Source organism: Patagioenas fasciata, chromosome 1 (genome assembly GCF_037038585.1).
Source record: "Patagioenas fasciata isolate bPatFas1 chromosome 1, bPatFas1.hap1, whole genome shotgun sequence".
Lineage (NCBI taxonomy): Eukaryota > Metazoa > Chordata > Aves > Columbiformes > Columbidae > Patagioenas > Patagioenas fasciata.
In genome coordinates this window covers 154857003-154874010 of record NC_092520.1, presented here as the reverse complement: position 1 = coordinate 154874010, position 17008 = coordinate 154857003, and the positions used below count along the sequence as shown (strand labels likewise).

Genomic DNA, 17008 nt, shown 5'->3' with positions numbered 1-17008 from the left:
CGCTACAGGCTTGGGGCTGGAAAGCTGCCTGGTGGAAAAGGACCTGGGGGTGTTGATCGACAAGCTGAACATGAGCCAGCAGTGTGCACAGGTGCACAAGAAGGCCAGCAGCATCCTGGTTTGTGTCAGGAATAGTGCAGCCAGCAGGACTAGGGGAGTGATTGTCCCGCTGTACTTGGCAATGGTGAGGCTGGACCTTGAATCCTGTGTTCAGTTTTGGGCCTCTCACTACAGGAAGGACATTGAGGTGCTAGGGTGCATCCAAAGAAGGGCAATGAAACTGGTGAAGGATCTAGAACACAAGTCTTATGAGAAGAAGCAGGGGAATTTGGGGTTGTTTAACCTGGAGAAGAGGAGGCTCAGAGGAGACCTTATCACTCTACCTGAAATGAGGCTGTGGCAAGATGGGTGTTGGTCTCTTCTCTCAAGCAAAAAGCAATAGGACAAGAGGAAATTGCCTCAATTTGCACAAAGGGAGGTTTAGATAGGATATTCGGAAAAACTTCTTCACCAAGAGAATTGTCAAGCATTGGAACACGCTGTGCAGGGAAGTGGCTGAGTCAACATCCTGGAAGTGTTTCAAAGACAGGTAGACAAGGTTCTCAGGGACATAGTTTAGTGGTGGACTTGGCAGTGTTAGGTCAACAGTTGGACTCAATGATCTTAAAGGCCCTTTCTGACCCAAATGATTCTAAAGATGAAGTCTTCTGAAAATCTCCAAACTACCATTTTAGATTCCTTTTAAGAATCTGAAGATAGGACTACAACTGCTCAAATATTCAAGTATCCATTCCAGCCATCCAATTCCATTGAAGTGGAAAGGGCGTGCAACAGCAAGGACCTCTTCTAAGGACCACAATTCAGTTGCATGGAGTTCTTCCTATCAGACTCAGCAAAAACTATTCTCGTTTGCAGAAACACTTTTGTTAAACTAAAACTTTGTGACCCAGATGTTCTTACCTGATTCCCTCCACTTTTTGGATTGACAAAAACCAGCAGTGGCTTCATGAGTGGAGAGGAGATAGGCTTTATCACAAATGGTCGACCTTTGTTATCCTGAGAAACAGAAGCAAAAAAGGCTTTAGTACAAGCTATCTGTGTTTCCCTGGCATAACACATGCAAGAGACCCAACCTAGCTCTGACTTCAGGTACTGGAAATAGCACAGCCATGTTAATGTGATGTTCAGCTGGGACTAATTTATTCAGTTGAGACAACTGAGTAAGAAAATAAGAGGGAGGGGGGAAAAAATCACTTCAGTCCAGCATGAAGATATTTTAAAATGTTACTCACAGTAATTTCCCAAAAAAAGCAATTATTCACACAGCACTAGTAATGTACTAGATAAAGTGTTGTTTCTAATATGAACAATTTTCCAATGGAAAATAGAATGGGATACTACTTATTTCATTAATTCCATCTAACAGACCAGTCGTATCAGCACTTAGTGTCAGATGATCTGCTCTTGAATTCTTGGCCTTGCCACCTTTGAACAAATGTCACAGGTCAAACAAGGCATGTCAATGAGGAAGCTGTTTGTCTCCCTACACCTGCAGGACACCAGAGATCCCAGTAGTGAGGGCACTCTCCTGGGCTCTGTCAGACACAGACGCAAGTTACTGGCCTGCAGTTCTCCCACTAGCCAAGTGACGACCTCCCTCACCCTCACTCTATGAGGTTGCTGTTCATCTATATAACTACTTCACTAGGCAAGGTCTGAAAATGAGATCTTCTCTAAGCTATGTGACAGACCAAAGCATCAGATCATTCATGTGTTTTCTCTTTCTGTGGACCCAATGGCAATTTTCACACAAGCAGAATATTTCCAATATGAGACCTCCCAAGGGAGATACATTTAAATTGGACTAGCCCTTTGCTCTCACCATGGATTTCACAACCCATGCTCTGCCTAGTGGAAACGAAGGCTCTGGGCTGAGTCTCTTACATCCCCAGGGAACACTGTTACACTAAGCTGCTGGTCTCCGGAGGAGTCTGGTATGTTGTTTCTTGAAATATCAACTCTGCAAATAAGACACTTCTTGTACAAGTTTTATCAAAACTGATCTCTCCCCACAACTAATTCAATAATGTGGAATTTTCAAGGAGGGTGGGGGGACAGTGAGGGGAAGCAAACAAACCTGCAGTAAAAAAAAAAATCACTTTAAAGTCAGCACTTAAAGATTTAAACAAAAGGAGTCTGACTTCAAATGCACTTGAATACCTACTTCATTGCCTCTTTTGCTAGCTTTTCTTTTAAAAGATGTTCTCTTCTTCCGCCGTGTTGAATTCTTTAATGAGTTCTATATCAAAAGAAAAAAGAATACATGAAAAGCAAAACAAAATTTAGAAGACAGGCCCAGACAGAGCCCCTTTACGAAGCTCTTCCATGCATGTCCACTTGGAGAATGGTAAAAGTATCTGGCACATGCTCAAGATTTAAATTACATGCGCTGCATGCTTTACACTTCCACACCACCGTTTATGGAGAAAGCCACACACGGAGACCAGACTGGTGCTTTGGAACTGGAAACTTTCCCACGCTGTGAAGGGGGGAAAAAGATCTGATGCTCCCATAGACTCACATAACACCACATGTTGTACCTGCCAACCCTCCCAATAGGGGTAGGAGACGCCCGTTTCCCCTTCGGGGCTCCAGTCTCCTGCCCAATCAGGCTCGTCTCCTGGTATGGAGACCACCTGCATAAAGATGTAATAAAAAACATGACAAATGAGATTTTTTCATGTTTCTTTTAGGAAAGAAAACAACAAGTTTTAGCTCTGGCAACCATTGTGACTCAACATGAGATAGGCCACCATGGCGTATGGTGCTGGCACTGTGGATTAAGTTCCAGTCTATCAAGAAACTTGATTAATCATCTGCTAAGGAACAAACTGAATTGTTAATATGTAAGTATTTGGTGAGGGGGGTGTTTTGGGAGTTTTTGTTTGCTTAGTTTTTTAAATAAAAATATCCCTCAACTATATGGAAAAAAAACCCACAAAACTGCTTGTATTTTTGCAGAAATTATTAAGGTAGAACTTGCATCAAAGATGTTCTCCAGATTGGCAAGAGCCTGCTCAGTGATACTGAACCACAAAGGTTTTCTGACGTGATAAGAACAGTCCATAAAGGGGAATTCTATTTTTTTATTATTATTATTATTTTAATTCGGTAACTGAAGTCATACTTGCATGAAACCCTAACCTTTTCCATATGATTGGAATTTTGTATTATAGGAAATACTGTAAATATTTTCTCAGTATTTCAATTCTTAATTTAGCTGTCACCAGGAAATAAAGTAACACAAGGAGTTAGAAGAGAGTTTATTGATTTTCTTCTGGTTTCAAGAGGGGAGCAAGATCCCAAAGTCCATTTTTGTCCTGACTTTATTCAAAAGCATATCACTAATTTTAAAAAGCTAATGACCAGAGCCCATCAAATCTGTAAGCAGTGATGTCTGTCCTTAATCCTGCTTGCTAACCAACATTAACAAGAAAAGCTAAGACTCTGTTCAGTCCTTTACAAACACTTTCAGAATTTCAAGACTTCAGTACAACACAGTAGATACGGAAGTTAATGTTTCCACATCTCTGAGAAGTTAAGAAAAACTAACAGCTATCTAACTCAAATACCTAAAGACACTCCTTTTTCATCCAGATAAAGAGAAGCTTGCTGTATGGCATGAGGTCCCAAGCTTTTTGTCACTTCTCAACATTCCTTGTGGACATATAGCACATAGTTATGCCTCGTTGCTTACTGAAAATACTGAAGATGAGACACCTCTGTGGAGCAGCTACAGGATATTTGTCCTTTTAGCTCAAATTTTGAGAAATCATCTAAAGAAATGTTCATAGTCTTCTCTAGTCTGATACTATGTGATCTTGAAAGCTTAATAAACCACAAAGACTGTGCTGACTAAGAAGAGCATTAGCAGTATCATCTCTATGGTCTTTCATTGCTCAACCTCAAGAGTCAGATTGATTGTAGACCAAAGTCTTTGCGTCAGTAGAAAGATATGGGACGTTACTCTCAAAGGTGCCTTCCTTGGAGGCCTTAGCCTAGTTCCTCAGCCACTCTCTGCTGAAGGATTCTCCCTGGAGTGGGGCAAAATACATGAGAGAGCGAGGAGACTGAGTCTATCCACAGTCTTGCCAGTGGTCTGCTGAAAGGCCAAGGCTTTTCCCTGTGCTTCAGTACCTCCAGGTGTAAAATTCGTAATACTTATCCAATGGTAAAGTGCAGTGAATTCTGCTGACAAATTGTAGTCTGTAACTCCAGTTAGGTGTTACACTAGACAAGTACTTAACTGTACCTCTGGAAGAACTGTACTTTCTATTCTAGCTCCTCAATGGATAGACCTAAGCCCAGTAAAATTCTTCTGCAAAGGGCCAAGACATTTCAGTAAAATCCTCACTAACTGAAAAAAAAAAAACAACTTATAAAGAATGTTTAAAAGTTGTTGTCATTAAATCCCATTATAACATCTCTTTTCCTGCCTAAGGGCAAGGTGGAAAGAGTCAAACTCTATTAGACAGAAACAGTTTTAGTCTAAGTCTCCATTCATTATTATAACTTTGTTCATATCTGCACTTTAAAAGGTAACAAAATATGCTATGACACAACTATGTTGTTTCACATTTTTTGAATGTGCCTACACCTATAGTGTTAAGAGAACATAAAGCTTCACTGTGATGATAGCAACTGCACGTCATAGCAGATGAAAGGCAAAAAGCTGATTAAACGTCTGCACGCTGTCTTTGCAAAGTAATAACAGCCAAGCATAATCATCAGTCTTTGCACATTAAACTGGAGAAATGGATGCGTAGTGCCTTGTCCACATAACAAGGTGATGAGCATTTTGTAAGCTTATAGTGTTATTCAGTGAAGTACCTGATAGCAAACCATACCTTTAAATGGGCACCATATGTGAATCCTAACTTGCCTCTGGAAAATAAATCTCTCCTTTGTGGGTATCAGTTTCACCATCTTAAAGAGAGATTTTTTGTATCATTGCATAGTCATTATAGCTCTAAGCAAGCTTAGCTAGATGAACAGAAAGAAGTGTTTGAGTCCTTCTTGTATAGTGTTGGGTCATGTGAGTGCCACAGACCCTCTCAAGTAAATCAAATGAATGTTTCAACCCTTTCCTTTATGTTTCAAGCTTCATTTTAAAAGGCTTTTAGCATGCTGGGCTTCGCATGACCTAAATAATGAACAGCCTCTGGGAAGGTCAATCTTGACCATCTTCTGGTTGTTCACAAACCACAATCAGACATGCCAGCTGCAGTCAGCAGTGGAGGAAATGAAGAAATAAGACCAGAAGTAGAAATAGTCTCTAGCAGTTTTTCAAGGTCCTCAAAGGAGGAGGAGGAGGAGAAGAAAACACCATATTTACTCACCCTGAACAGAAAAAAAAAGAAAAAAAAAAGGAGTTTTACAGTTATTGGCTTTGCTTTCCCAAACAGAAGGCAGACTCTCATTATCTACTTTTCTCCCACAACATTAAGCATGGCAAGTCCATTCCTAGAGTTAACACCACCTGGGCTACTAAACCTCACCTTTACCAATTACCACCAGTAAACAGGGGTGACCTGCATTCACAAGCTAGAAGATGGAATTAATTTGTACCCCGGGAAATCAGACCTGGTATCAAAGTGCTGCTAACACAATAAACACTGGAAATCAGTAACAAAGTTACAAAAATTGGCTCAAATTATGAGTAAATGGAAGAGGTACTGGAAGTTTTCCATTTATGTAAATGGGTCATTACATACAGGGCTACCACCAATCCCAAAGCTGTTTGAAACATTCTGTGTATTCTTCATGTTGCAATACATTTCTTGCAAGAAACAAAAGCTCCCCATTTAGAATGTAGGTTGTCAGCAGAGATTTGCCTTTAACCAATTACACCATTATACTTCACTACCACAACATTGATGGTAATCAGAAGTGGAGTGTGCTCTTTATTCAAGCCCAGTATTTGAAAGGTGGTGACCCACATTGTATAAAATAAGCATGGAAAACTATTTTTGTAGCAATAAAAATAAAAATTTTAAAACAAGGCAAGGTTTTGCTACAAAAATGAATCTTATTTGCTAAAAAGAAACAACCAACAAACAGGATGAAAGCACCACTAAAATCAGTTTCATACGAGTAGGGAATTCAGTTCAGGAGTTGTCTGTGATCAATGCAATTAGTTAATTAGAGCTGAGGAAATATTTTGTAACAAAAAGGCTTCTAGCCAAATTTATTCTGATTATGGAATATGTAAAAAACAGATGGGTGGTTACACATTTATTTACTATCTGAATTTACAAAAATTTGTGAATATTGTGTTTGTACTCTGTAGACTGAATGCAATTATTTCATAGTGTTTACCAAACATGCATGTAGGGTAAAGAGGGTCATAATACACAGAAGCAGAGCTGGCCAGAAACAGCAGTAGAGGAGAAAATATTTCCTAATAACAAATAAGAAAACAAGACTCCTGCCAAAAAACTGAAGACATCCGAAAGATGCGTCAGTATTTTCTACAGCAATAAGGATGCGTTCCCCAGAACTAATACTTCAGTGGGTGCTTTCAAGAAGTTTCGTGGAAATATGCTCATTATCTCTGCCAAGTATCATTTTGATCTATCTAATGCTTCAATTACCCATTATAAGGTTTTTGAATGCTGCTGACCATGAATTTCAAAGACCTGAGATGTCAAGAAGAGGGAATATTGGCTTGGAGTACTTCCTCTCCACTCATGACTCAGGCACACAAAGCTAACAGATATTTTCTTTTGGTTTAACTTTTTAAACCTTCGTTTAAAAGCATTTTCCCATTAATTATAATTAATTAGATTAGGGGTTTTTTTAAATTTATTTGAACTTTTCTGAAAAAATAACGGACAAGTAAGAAAATCTTCCTAAAATATTACAAGGAGGGTACCTTGCTTTGGCCAAATGCCAAACTAAACAGAAAATTACATATATCTTTTTTTTTCTTTTTTTTTTTTTTTCCCTTCTTTTCTTCTTTTTAACTAAAAATTAAAAAGATCAAAGAAAGGTTTCTTTTAGTAAGGTCAGATATGGATGTGTTTATCAAATAACACATAGGTGCTGAAAATTAACCAAGAAGATTAAGTGCCTGGAGAGGTTTCAAACAGAATCTTCAACAAAGGAGGAAAAAAAGATTTACATGGAGGAGGCTGGAGTAAAAGTAACAGAGAGAGAAGAGTGTGGGTTAAAAATACAAATGCCAAAGAAATCTCTTTTTCTTAGAGTAGAGGTGTCTAGGAACCTGGTCTATTCTCTCTAGAGGTCTCTTTGGTTGACTTTTTGATTATATGTATATTCCCCATTTTTCCTCCTTGTCTTTAATATCCACCTTGTTAGAAATGCTGCTTATGCACAAATTTAACAGTCCATTTGCCTAGATTGGAACTAAAAACTGAGTGGCATGAAAATTTAGACCTTTTTCCAGATTGACGGAACTAATTTTGTCTCAGTACTTTGCCTAGACCTAACTTCTCATGTTCCTGTTGACAACCAGGACACAGAGCCAGAAAGCCGTGGGTCATTTCCCAAGAATGGACACATAAACATTAAAAAAAAGGAAACACACGAAACAAACAAACAAACAAAAAAACACACACAAAAACCAACCAACCAACCAAAAAACTTGTATCAATTCTTCTGAAATATAACTTTTACCAGCATTTCTGTCTCCCTGATATGTTTAGTGTTTGTTTTTGTCTGTTTCTTTTGGTTCAACCTGGAGTGAAAACAGACTTTGAAATAAAAAACAAAACAAAACAAAACCTTCTTGCATGATGGGAATCCCCTTTTAATTTTTGGCCAGCTCTCTTTTGGATACCTTTTCTCCCTGTTGTGCCCACCAGTGAATTATCCTCTCTAAGACATATCACATCCATTATAAATGCTTCGAAGTACAATGCTTGTTACCTGCAATTAGATGATCATGTGGGCTTACCGCTTACGTACAGCAAGCCCTGATGTAAATCAGAGATGATTGTTTAATTGTCCATCATTGGCAAATTCAGAGGGATGCCAGCCCAGTCACAGCAAATCCCTACTGCAGTTCAAGTGAACTTTTGTCAAGAGTTTTTCCCTGTATTTGCTCAGCTCTATTTAATGAAACATGCTGGACTGCAGTATGTTCATTGAACTCACACTTACAGGAGCAAATCTCAGCTGGATTTGCTCAGAACAAAAGTCATATTTGATATTAATCATCCCAAACAGGAAAATCTACTGAAGGGCTTGATGGAGGGGCAGGAGGATACAGGTTCATAATCACCATGGATGTATGCCGGGTTTCAGGGATAGAGGCAGGGTTGAACAAGCATGCCTTAGTAAAGGAGTACCAAGTGGTGAAGACAGCCATACAGCTTCAGAAACAGACATCAGCATGCAGTTACCTGAGGTTTCTTCACCTTAATGATCCAAGTGGGAGGCACAATGACAGCAGCGTGAGCCCCCAGGGAACATGGTTCTTCAATGTGATGTAGCATGAAACAGGTGACTTTATTATGAAACTGGAAGAGAGGAAAAGAGTAGAGTCAATAATGAGGCCAAGAAAGACAAAGGGGAAGCATGGAGAGGAAGGGAGGAGTGATGGTACAAAGACTGGAGCAATGTTCTCAACTCCACTGTCTTCAGGTCCTTCAAATGGTGGAGTTTATAACTAAAGAACACTTTCCCTAGTCATGTCTTCTTACAAAAACAAACCAAAAAACCCCAACAAGAACAACAAAACAGAGAAAAACAAAAAAACAAGCAGAAAAACCAAATACCACAACACCAACATCTCTCACTCCCAAAAAAACCCACAAAACCAAACAAAACAAAAAAAAGCCCAACACACCAGTCACTCCTACTTAAACAGAGATCATAGACTGAAGACCACAACCTAGTTTGATGGAGCTGTATGTATTAATAGCCCTTTGGCTCCCTGAGCTAGCAGCAGCAGGGTGTTGATGAGAGATAGCCAGTGATTACATTGTATAGCAAAACTCTTCTCCTAAAGGACTCACGTCAGCCAGGTGAAGTTAAGATGTCTTTGAACTAAAGGAACAGAAATGGAAAACCTGGGGGTGATTCACAGAGAGGGAACCCCAAGACAGGAAAACCAAAATTGCTGGCAGTGTGGCCAACCAGTGAAGCTGCTACCCTTCTCCCTGAGTATCGTCCACTTACCGCCAGCTTGCACCAAGAACAACTGATGGCCACAATCTCTTTACTATGGAAGGAGAATTTCTGCTGAAAGCCCTAGAAGAAGCAGGGAAAAAAAAAAAAAAAGGATTACATTCCTCCTGACTGCAAGAAAATTTACACTCTTAACTCTTGCCAGTTAACTGTGCTAGGCTAAATCAGCACAGTTCCGTCAGATATACTGGTTCAGCCTCAAAGCTCTTAGATGTAAAACAGATTTTGGGAGATTAAAATAGTGACAGGATTCATAATGAAGGTTCTTCAGCTAGGGTATTTTCACATACACGGTTTAAATACACTTCTCAAATCGTATGTGTTTTCTTTAATTTTGTAAGTAACAGGAAAGGGAGAAGAAGGAGAAGTAATGCCTATTTCAATGGATTTCTGCAGACCTAAGATTCAAATTTTCTGTTGAACAGAATATTCTTTCATTGCAGCCTTTTTGCTCTAAATATAAACAAGTAGGTTTGATGGGGGTTTTGTTGTTGCGTTTGTGGGTTTGTTTGTTTTTTCTAATACAAATCAACTACAATGTCTGTGTGGAAATGTTCTGATTGAGAAATTAAGTTTATTGTTTTATCGAGCTGACTCAGATAAAATCTTTTTTACTAAGTTCCAAACACAAAGATTATCTGATTTAGATCAAACAGATATAAAATGAAGTATTTCTTTATAGTTTTAAAGAGAAAAGAAAACACCATTAGTAGCAAATATATTTCATTCTCACAGAGAAGAGTTTCATTTTGTAAAATGTAGTTTCAGCAAACATATCACTTTGCTCTAAATTCTAAAGCTTGAAAAGACCAATGGGCCATCTACACTCTTCTTGCATTTAACATAGGCAAGAAATGGTAACCAGGGTTAGAACTCAGTTAAAGTTTCTTTTAGCCAGAGATATTATTTATTTAGGTTGATGACTGCAGAGACAGAAAGTCCAGCATTCCATTGAACTGTTCGTCACAGTCACTTTTGCTGCTTAGATTTACTTCAGATTCCCAGTTGTCTAGATGTTTTATTCATTGACTTCCATCAAGCCACACTACTACATTAAACTACCCCTCACCACACAGAATTTTCTATTTGGAAGTCTTTCTACCAAGTCATGAACTTGTGAGCAAGTGTTCTTTTTCACAATCTTACTTTTATCTAAATCTACATGCTGAGCAATGCCCAAGATCCAGTACAAAGATGCAAAAATCTGATTTAGTGACACCTAACAGGTCATTGCTTCACTGCTTCTATAATTAAGTTCCTTCTCTTCCTAGCTGCCATGGAAAGGAACAGGAAGATGAACACCTGCAGGAAAAAAACGCTTATTAGTGCTCAGTACAATGATAATGTCAAACACACCAAGAAGGAGAATCAGATGAACGACCAAAAACCTGGTCTTAAGTAAGGAATTGAGCCATAAACTGTCCATACATGGTGGCTGAAGAAAATTGTATCAGTACTGCGAAGAGGAGGAGGCTCCATCTGACTGCCCACCATGCCGAAGTGCACATTGCAGATACTTCTCGAGGTACCCCAGTATGTATTCAAACCAGCTTGCTGGATGGACCACACCACCAGCTAAGCCCTACTCCTAAGGAGGCTTGTGTCACCTCTGCTTAGATTTTTTCTTTTTTAATCTTTCCCCTAATGCCTCGTGGTTTACATTCAGAGAAATTCAGAGAGTAGATTCTTCATAATGATGGCAATTTTGTATATTCAGGTTTAGTAATGAAACACGGTCAAATGGCTTCACAGAGACAAGGTGGTCAGCTGCTTCTGGATGGGCAGATCTAGTCTGCCATTCAGTGTGGGCACAAGCACAGAGTGACAGTACATATGATATGAGTGCTGGAGTGGAGGTCTCACACTGGACAAAATGCCTTAGTCTCATTCACTTAGACTAGTGCTGCCTAATGTTTCTCACATATCTCACTCTTTCTTGTCCCAATGTGTATTAAAAAAAATATTTCAGTCCCTCACAGTCATGAAACGTTTTGTTTTGTTCTGCTTTGTAACAACCAGGGGAGAAATTATTCTCTCCCAAAACCTCCACTAACAAAGCCTAAAATTCAGTACACTAATTGCACAGCCCATCAGTGCTGTATTTTAAACATATGGACTGAGCAGCTTGTCTGGTTCTGGGTGGACCATTTTTCACTTATTCAGTAAGCCATTTGGCTTTTAGGGAGTCATTAGAGCAAATGATACAGCAATAAAAACATATTAACGGTAAATAGCAATAAAACACCACTTTTCTTCCTCAAATTGCTTTACAAATGTGAGCTAATTCTTCCTAAGGATACATGTTTGAGGAATGATAGCAATTATTTGAAAGTTAGGTTTACAAATAAAGGAACTGATGACATAAAGTGATGCACTGCAGGTCACAGTGAGATTTGATGAGTCTATCAGACTGAAACACTGGAGCCCCCCATATTCCACCATCATCTCTTCTGCTTTTTCTCAATGAGAAGGAAAACTGAAATTCAGCTATTTCCTGGGCCATACAAAATTTAGAAACTTTGGGGATAGAAAATTTCACCTTTGTGATAATATCAACCTAATGATCCACTGGCACCCAATTGCCTTCCCTGACACCAATTTCTGCATTTAGCATTTTTTCTGTACATCAGTGAAATCACTCCTGGGAGGAAGAAGAAAACTGAAGCCTCGATGAGACTGTGTAAGTTGTATCTGTGCTAGCAAGTAATGTGTTACAGTGGGCACACAGGCTCTGCTGGTCTCTTCTTCCAAGTAACAAGCAACAGGACAAGAGGAGATGACCTCAAGTTGTGCCAGGGGAGGTTTAAATTGGATGTTTGGAAAAATTTCTTCACCAAGAGAGTTGTGAAACGTTAGAACAGGCTACCCAGGGAAGTGGTTAAGTCACCATCCCTGGAAGTGTTTAAAAGATGTATAGATGTGGTGCTTAGGGACACCGTTTAGTGGTGGACTTGGCAGTGTTAGGTTAATGGTTGTACCCTGTGATCTTAAAGGTCTTTTCCAACATAAACGATTTGATGATTCTACTGAGGACACTATAAAGAAGGATTTTCAGAGAATTTTACTTTGGACTAGTTGGAGTCTTGTCCTATGGACTGAATGCCCATTAGTAGCCGCAGAGTTAACTTTCAGTTAAGTTTAATGCATGACAAGACAATATAAAAGATGGTTCTCTCTCAGAAGTGTAAGAAACTTAACAGTAGAACATGAGATAGACAGGTATTTTGCTGTAATAGGAGATTGCTTGGGCAATAAATTTAATAGGATTTTTTTTTCTTATCATTTTCCCTAATTCTTCCTGGTTTTTGACAAAAAATAACTCTACTACAATACAGCTGTGTTACTCTCAACTGAGTGTTTCTTATTTAAGGGTAAAAATGTTATTTCCTCTGGACTTCTCCACACCAGTCGTGACTGACAGGAATTTTAGGGTGGACTGGTCCTGTTGCCCAAATGAATGTCCACAGCACAGGTTTTAATACGATAGGTAGTAATTATACCCCTTGCAAAACCAACTCCTAATGCCAAAAGGACAGAGGAGGAAGGCAGTATCACTGCAGAATCATATCACAAGAATGCTGTATGGAATGTGCCTTGTTGCACTGTTCCCATGCTACTTGCTACAAAAGGGTCTCACATTTTTAGTGCATGCCTTGTTGCAGCTTGTAGCTGGTGATCTACGTCAGTATCCAGATACAAATCCGATTTTCCTCTTAGTGTTGTGCCGTGGAGATGAGACACAGTCTTTCTTACTAGTTGATGTTAAGAGGAAGGCAAAGGTATAATATAGTGCTAGAGAAAGGAAATTAAACTCCTGTATTAATGTAATTTTTAAATATCTCTCAACGGATTTCAGGGGTTCATAATATTTCAGATAGAAAGTCTTCAGTAGCTAAGGTACTTCTTACCTCTTTTTATAGCATTTTTGAAATCAACTTTTACAGTCTATGCAGTAGAGGAAATATGAAACAGTCTCACAAATTTTAGAGTTTGCCAGGGCATAATGAAAGCAATACCCTTTTTTTTTTTTTCCAGAAGCCTGAAAAAAATAGGCCATCACAATTTTGGCACAGAGGATAGTATTACAAGAACACCATATTGACATGGGATTTGCTTAATGAAGAAGATCAAGAAGCAACAACTTTCCTCCTCCTAATTTTCAGCAGGCAGTACAGTACAGTGTCCCAGGACAAGCAGGGTACTCGTTCCTGTGGATGTAGCTGCCTTTTCTCTCCCCACATAGGAATCAAGGCTGTTACCATTCAACATATCAGGCTTGTCATTAGCCCTTAAGAGAGGCCAAATGCTCAGGGTAGAAGAATTTCAGTGACTAGAAGGACCTACTGGCTACCCTGAATTTCTAAGCACCCAGTGCTGTGTTTGTGCTGCACTGGAAATCTCACCTTTCCACACTGCTTACACTTCCCCTCCTGCCTCCGCCTGTGCACCCAGTGATGTCGGACAAAGTTCTGCAAAAGAAGGACAAAAAGGTATGTTACAGGACATAATGGCAGCTTGCACTCAACCGTACCATCTGTGTGAAGCTGGTTTACAGACACCAAAAGGAAGGTCCCTTCAGCCAACGCAATAATTTCTGGAGCAAAAGGCAGCAGTCCCCACAGGAAACTGCAGACACAACCAAAACTGGAGGAGGAATAAGGACAAGATAGTGTTCTTTATCTGTGTTGAAATGCAGTTACAACTACTCTCACAGTACTCTTCTATGAAAAGACAAATGTTCGTTACATGACATGGAGATAACCATCACCTAAATACAGAGCACGGAAGTACCCAAACACCACTGTCTTCAGCCACAATGTGGGGCCCTGCTCTATTCTGCTCAGAAAAACAGACTTATAACATAAAAAATCACAAGTTAATAGAGGAGAAGGGAAGGACGGCACGAAGGAATAGTCATTGAAGCAGTCTGTTCTCCCTCTTTGGGCTATTTACACCCTGGATGGCAGCAAGAGGTGGAAGGGTGAACGGAACTGTTTCCCCTGCTTCTATGCAGGCAAGGGGGTTACACCGTTACATCCGCCAACATTGGACTGTCAGTGTGGCAGGGAACTGAGCTAGCTCTACTAAGAGCAAGGTGGCCACCAAATCAGCTGCAAAAGCTAAGAGGTGTTTTACAAACACTGGTTTCTAACCACGCGTGACAAATATATAATTACTTCAATAATAACAACAAATCCCCATCACCTTCAAAGGAACTGACTTCATAAAGTACCTGGAGAAAAATCATGAGGTTTTTGAATGTTTGGATTTGTTTGTTTGTTTGGGCTTTAAAAATAACAACAAAACCACACACACACAAACAAAACAACAACAACAACACAACACCATAAAACTTAGGGCACTAGAGACAGTTCTAAAAAAAATAAGAGAGAGGAAAGCAGAAGGAGAAGAAAATAGAGGGGAAAAAATAATTCAAAGATCAACAAGAAAAAAAGAAATGTTAGTCCCCCCCGAAAAGAAAAAATACAGAATAGCTGAATAAACAGGAAAAGAGACAACAGAAAGATGAAGTTATTTCTGTCATTATAAGTAATGGAGTGCTTCAACTAGAATTCACTTTACATTTGTTCTAGAGAGGAGAACATGTCCCATGGGGAACCAATACTCTGGCTAAGACTCCTCTGAATCTAAAACCACTGCCGCAGCTCCACACAAGCTCTACACAAATCAAATGAAAAGCAATCATCGTCTGTCCATTACTTACTTCTCTTGGAGATCTGGAGCCTCCTTCTCGGAAAGTCGGTTTGCAGCGAAAATTAATCTGGTGTTAAAATAAACCTGTTAGAACTGAAAGTGAACTCACAGAGAATTTTTTTCCAATATGTTGATCTAGGCCAGAATTCCAAAATATTTAGAATTTACTAAAATATTAGCTTCACTAGTCGAAGAAAGGAACTTACGTGGAAGCCAGAAAAACCTCTTTTCATATGCCATAATAATTCTCCTTGCTAGATTTCTACACAGACCTTATCTTTACTAATGCTATTGCTGCCTGCTCAGTTCAACTATTTAAACTCTCTCCCTCTCTCTTGCCTAGAAGAAAACTGCTTCATCTGTTGTTTGTTTTTTTTTTTTCTGAAGATGATCACTTGCAAGCAAAGTAGACTTAAGATGAAGTCCCAGAGTAAATAGGAGCTGGAAACCTAACTTCGTTAGACTTTTTTGCATGTCCCAGCTTTACATCTTCATAGACAAAATCTGGAGGTGGAGACATATTCACATGAAGAGCTGTGCAAATTACCCTAAATTTCTATCTTCTGCTTAGATCAGGCTGCTATTATCCACCTCCCCAACCACAAACCATTTGGGGAGCATTGTACTGCCTCATGCAGTGGAGTTGCCTCCTTCAGATGGGAGAGGAAAAACAGAAAGAGGACAACAAGAGCTTCTGTGAATGGAAAACATTTTTAGGGAGATGAAGAGAAAAAGCATTTAACAACAATGGAGTCATATAAGGAAAAAAAATCTTTCAAGAAAATAAAATCAACAGAAATAAGAGCAGGGGGGATGCAGGAAAAAAAAAAAAAAAAAGAAAGAAAAAATATACCAAAGAAGAGAAAGGCGTGGGAAAATGCTGAAGGATATGTGAGGTAATGATGCACTAAGTGAAACAGATTCAAGCTTAAATTGACTATACTCCAAAGAACAAAATACTTAATAATACTGCACAGCTATATTTAAATAGAATCCTTCCCCTTCTCATATAAATAGTTTCTTCCATAATTTAATAATGGTCTTCAAAATAATAACTCAAGGGGGGGAAAGAGAAGCAAAAAGTAAACAAAATACTTATTACTTAAGAAAAAATGAAATGTTTAGCAATATTAGTCTTTCATTGTTCTTCACCTGGAATTGCAATTTGTTGTTTCACTGCTGAATCATGGCAGGTTGGAAAAAAACCCTAGCTTATATTATTTTACATACAACTTACACCTTTGTAGAGAGGGCCAAGCAGAAGACTTATGTCCCAGTTTTAAACTCCATGGGGTTTAAGAGGGATGCAGACTTTATAAAGCCCTCTGCCAAGAAGTAAACCTCATGGTCTCCAGAACAGCAGAAATAAGCTCAACAGAATGTTTTTTATCTAAGTGCTCATTTGCTCTGGCTGGCAATGCCACCAGCTCGCTGGGCTACGGAGAATCAGCACTGCTGCTGATGAAGGAAATCATGAAAAATTCACTGGTAACATTTTGTGCTGAAAGTGTGTGCTAATGCTAATTTCACTGCGGGTAAAAGCATCGGGGGTGGAAATGGTACCTCTCCAACATGGTATTGTGGCAATCACTGTGACATTTGTCAACACAAGTCCAAATGCTTGGAAAGGAAAAAGCTCTTTCCAAAGAGTTGCTGCTATAAATTCGTTATGCGTCAACTTATTTTATGAAGAACAACATTGCAAAACATATAGAAGTGAAAATGAAGCTCTAATGAAATCAATGGGGAAATTCCTCTCGTATTTCTTTACACATATCCCATCAAGAAAGAAAAGGGTAGGGGGAGATTTCTTTAACACATTACCAGTTAGGCATAATGAAAACAAATCACTGACGGGAAGACTGAAGTTAGTGCTCCATATTCTCTAGATGTTTGGGGGTGATAAGGGGTCCTTGAAGGAACTGAGCAACAGGGCACAAATATTGGTACTATAAAAGAAAGGATTGATATTTTCAAATTTAAAAAGAAGAAATTAATTTCTGAAGTTCTGAGGAGACAACAGTATAATCTAGCGAATTCAGTGAAAAATGTTCATAGTAGCATCTTATCCTGCATTGCT

At 39.1% G+C, this 17008-nt stretch overlaps 1 protein-coding gene across 9 annotated transcripts in view; it reads right to left on the bottom strand.

Moving 5' to 3' along the window:
- DGKI (diacylglycerol kinase iota) overlaps window positions 1–17008 on the bottom strand; it is a 214940-nt gene that overhangs the window by 104422 nt on the left and 93510 nt on the right. For 6 of the 9 annotated variants that reach the window (XM_065839756.2, XM_071798483.1, XM_071798495.1 and 3 more), the window contains 6 exons: window positions 14939–14995; window positions 13617–13682; window positions 9205–9276; window positions 8427–8543; window positions 2225–2299; window positions 961–1056 (listed from right to left, as the gene is read on the bottom strand). In XM_065839756.2, coding sequence (XP_065695828.1) covers window positions 961–1056; window positions 2225–2299; window positions 8427–8543; window positions 9205–9276; window positions 13617–13682; window positions 14939–14995 — 483 coding nt within the window. Of the gene's footprint in view, window positions 1–960; window positions 1057–2224; window positions 2300–2600; window positions 2697–8426; window positions 8544–9204; window positions 9277–13616; window positions 13683–14938; window positions 14996–17008 lie in introns of all 9 variants that reach the window. The other 3 variants (XM_065839772.2, XM_071798516.1, XM_071798478.1) reach the window with 2 other exon arrangements.